This window comes from Echinococcus granulosus (assembly GCF_000524195.1).
Source record: "Echinococcus granulosus chromosome Unknown EG_S00003, whole genome shotgun sequence".
Lineage (NCBI taxonomy): Eukaryota > Metazoa > Platyhelminthes > Cestoda > Cyclophyllidea > Taeniidae > Echinococcus > Echinococcus granulosus.
The window spans coordinates 287,643-292,106 of NW_020170383.1; the positions used below are offsets into that span (position 1 = coordinate 287,643).

General features: G+C 44.1%; 1 protein-coding gene across 1 annotated transcript in view; it reads right to left on the minus strand. All coding sequences in view use genetic code 11, as the record gives it.

The window, feature by feature from the left end:
* The window catches only part of EGR_00710 (Kelch-like ECH-associated protein), a gene marked incomplete at both ends in the record, with an annotated part of 26,825 nt that overhangs the window by 21,092 nt on the left and 1,269 nt on the right, over window positions 1-4,464 (minus strand). The window contains one exon of the mRNA XM_024489959.1: window positions 2,863-2,938. Within this exon, the coding sequence (XP_024355362.1) occupies window positions 2,863-2,938 (76 nt within the window). The remainder of the gene's footprint in view (window positions 1-2,862; window positions 2,939-4,464) is intronic.

Below are 4,464 nucleotides of genomic sequence, written 5' to 3' on the forward strand. Positions count from 1 at the left end.
TGTACAGGAGCGTATGCGCGCAACTTAGTGACGCCGGCGCAGCGACCACTACAACTACTGATGGCGATGATGACGATGACGACCATCGAGCATGCCCTACACGGATAGGCAAGGAGGCAGACGGCCAGGCAGGCAAGCGGGCAGGCGGACAGACGAGGAGACGAAATCAGCTGTTAAGCACGTGCGCGCGAGCAAACACAGAGATGGACACGCGAGTCTTCTGTCCGCCTTCCCACCTTCCCACCCCGCTTGTCCGCACCAAAGTGGATAGGCTGATAGGCCAGGCTACGTGGCAAAAACATCCCTCCCCCCACGAGGCAGTGCAAACACTGCCACTGCTGATTGCGCTCGAGTGTGCGTCTGCCTCTCCTTCTCACATCTCCAGATGGCGTGTACATGTAAATACAAATAGTGCAGACTAGACTACATTAGACTAGACTGCACAGACAGCTGCTGCTGCTACTACTGCTACAGCCGCCAGTGCACACATCTGCGCCAAAATCAGTGGCACCTGATAACGTCAGACCACGCTCCCTGTGGCTACGCTAGACTAGACTAGACTAGACTAGACTAGACTAGACTAGACTAGACTACACTGGGCCCTCCTCCATTACTGCATGTAAAAGTACACGAAGTAATTAATGACAGTGCTTGCTTTTATCTGCGTTGACACAGACATAATTAAATAAACAATAGTTTATTCAGCCAAGCATACAAATAATCGGCTCTACGTAGAGATCATTTACATCAGTGCTAGCGGTCTATGGTCGAACTGTCCTTGAAAGGGCGGAAGCTACCGATTATCATAAGCAAATAAGCATCGTATAGCGATACGATAGGCGAGATACTACGAAGTTGAATGTAAAACGACAGATGGGCGCTAAATACAGGTGCTCGGAATTGAAAGTGATGCGACCAAAATCCAGCACTACCAAGATAAGCACGCACAGATATTCATGACAAGGACGCGAATGCGGACACGGTCAAGTGAAATATCCTTTGGCTTTTGCATAAATAAACCTCATCACTCAAGAGCACAACAATGCCGGCATTCAGAAAGTGCAACAATTGGCAATACCATCGCAAAGACATCGGGAATTTGAACAGATAGAAAAGAGTGGATGTGGCACACAATGTTTCTGAAACATCCACTAGTAGTGTCATTACGCAAAGCTATCCACACCGGGAATACTGACATGAAGCACGCAATTCCATTCAACGACTTTTTTGAAAAGCATCCCCATGTTGAAGCAGTAGATTGGAGTGGTCGAACCGACAGACAAAAGCGATTGTTAGGTCTGCACATAGACACGGGGTCAGAGGAGAACAGCACACGCATGAGTGCGGCAATGATCGCATTAAGGTCACCACCGAACAATAAATCATGAGACAATGAACAAATACGCTTGGTAACTGAACGCCATAAGTGAGGCACTTCACTTTGAACGTCTACCATCGCAGATAGCTTTTCTCAACCACTGTTTCACTATAGGAACACAATGTACCTGAAAAAAAGACCTGAGTTGTCACTAAGAAGGAAGAAAATGGGTTTCAGATACGCACAAAATTACCGAAGCAAAATCAAGGTGACCAAGAGCAACTCACGCCCACATTTACGTCTCGGTAAACCCCAGCTGACGGCCATGAAGAGAGCAATTTTACAGCTTACGAATTTCTGGGTCCCTACTAACCTACCTTCAATGACCAAAGCCAACTAAGACCATTCGAGTAAGTCTAAACACGAGTTCCCTTTGACAGAGAAAAAGAGGATCTAAATTTTAAGTAAAGAATAGGAAATAAGCTGCTCTAAATTCATCAACGTCCTCGAAGCCTACAAAAACGGCATTCAACCCTCTAGTTCACGAAATTGTCTTCCTCCAGCCCTCTACCACTGCAATCATACACTTTCATCTGCTTGAGGGCATCCAAAGCAACATGAGGGAGGCAATGAGAAGCAGCGTTTTACTTGAATTTCTTAGACATGCTTTAGATAAAAAAATTACTTGTCAATCTGAATTCCCAACCAAATATTCTGCTCCTTTTAACCAACTCGTCAAAGAAGCGCAAGTGAGACACCGACCTCCTAACCCAGAACGCTATGCTGATTAGTACATGCATTGGGAAATCGTCGGACGAAAGTAGTTAAAGGAAAAAGGCTAGTAAATCTAACGAAGGAAACGCTACATGAAATGACATGAAGGAAAAGTCCGGTGATTTTCGTCAATGAACCTAATGAAGGAAACGCCTAAAAGTTTAATGTCTCGCCAATGATTGCCAAGGCAACCCAGACACAACATTACATTCATAAGAAGAAATTGGCGTCTCACACGTATACCAAAGTATATACAATGGTTATAGCAATTCAGAATTCCGTAAACGCTGTATAAAATTGTGGTTAAATGAAGCTCAAGAGCTAAACACTACACAGTAACAAATTGCCCCAGCACCATTTGCAAAATAAGCACGGAAAAAAAAGAAAAGTTTAGAAATTCCACAAACCGAAATTGCTGTTTTGTGTCCTACGGGCGTAGTTATGGACAGTCTTAATACGAAGTAGAGCTAAGAATAATCAGTACTTCATGTAGGAATGCAATGACAAACAAATAATCAAGTGACTTCAACAGGCGATAATGTAATGAACGGTTTTGAGGTATAAAACATCACCCTCGTACTGTAGTAAAATGATGGTCAATAAGTCGATGCGCTGTTGGGCCAACTTGACTAATGCATAGCAATTGCCACATGTCTATGCAAGTCCCGATTCATTATCCACATAGAGACTACTCCTTAAAATCTGCGAACAATAACTGCACTCAAGGACAACCCGGCAGGTATGGCTCCAAAAAACTAGCCCTCACTCACAGAAGGTTGCTCCATTGCTCCACTGTATCACACAAACAGTAACTATCATAAATGGAGACCGCGAGTTGCGAAAACACTAACGAAGGCCAACAGAATCGCGTTTATTAGAAAATACAAGCGATTTTAAGAGTCGATGAACAAAATACCAACTGACCATGAAAAAGCGTTGCTCGTAAATAGAAGAATATCAAATACGAGTTGAAGTAGGTAGGTTAAATGCACAATTAAACCAATCAATGCACGTAATTCGAAAAAAATAGTAGCAGCAAACGAAAAACGATTCATTTGTATCTTAACCAAAACGGCACAGTAGTGTACAGGCTGGCGTTCACACACAGCCTACAAAAAACCAAACAGTCGCAAAGGCTTTCACGTAGAAAGCCGACACAAGCCACCAAGAGTGCTAGAACCTGATCATCTAACAAAGGGTGTCTCTACCGCATCATGCCACCCTACAACCTCAATCTGATTGAGGCAAGAACAAAATCTGGCTACAGCATAGGATAGCATGGTGACATATATCACATCGAAGTGGAAAAATAAATGGCGTACCAAGTATCACGTGGGAAACCCAGCCGTAACAACAGATTGGAGGCGTAGCTTAAAGTTGCAGGCTAAAAGGAGACCGGGCTGAATATAAGAGCGCTTTAGCCCAATCAGCAATCGGTATGCTGAATCTTAAATTCCGTCCTGCAGAAGCTATTCAAGTAAATGACTGAAATTATGGCTTTGGTCATTTTACAATAAACAAGGAAAATTTTGCAAATCCTGATTCGAAGTGGTTAGTTTCAACCAAAAAGCACAGGAATTGCAATCCCCCCAACTTTCCCTATCGCTAATATATATATACATATCTGTTAAGGATTGAATAATCTTGTTAAAGTGGAAATTTAGTATGCAGTGATTGGTGATCTTAATGCCCTTTTGAAGGCGAGAGAAAACGTAATGCGGCATCCAGAGACTCCCCTGAGGACGAAAAAAGACAACACTTGGGCAGAGTACATACGTTCAGCACACAGAAGGTATTTGGGCTACTGGCATGGCCTGAGGGCCAGCCCACCCGACGTGGTACAAAGACCAAGTCCAGAGCGGCTCCCCGCCAATACCGGGAGATAAACAACCATCGTATTACAGTAATGCTTGAGCAGAATATATATAGATATTCAATAAGCAGAAGTGTTTGTGCCGACTTGCACGACCCAGAGGACAGCCCACCCGGCGAAGGTATAATGGCCAAGACACAAAGTGGCACTTTACCAAAACTGAGAGTTAATCGACCTACTGGCCATTTTTAAAGAACTGGGTGAAATCCCACCACATGATACATGACTGGTTTTGGCCAGTATTCCTGCCAGACCCAATAGAATTGCCAAGAGAAATCTGTGACTTCGTGGTCAAGTATCTACCCAATTGCATGGAACTTTGATGACTGGAATGGTTGACGCGTTTGTGTTTTCTTCCAGCACTGCTTGTTGCACAGTCCTTCTTTTTTTGAGCTTCGTCCCCGACGCTTCCCCTCGTCAAACTCCCGCGTCAGCCACCACAAAGCAGTCAGTGCTGGAAGAAAATGTAGCGTCCCGAGACTCCCTAAAGACGAAAGAA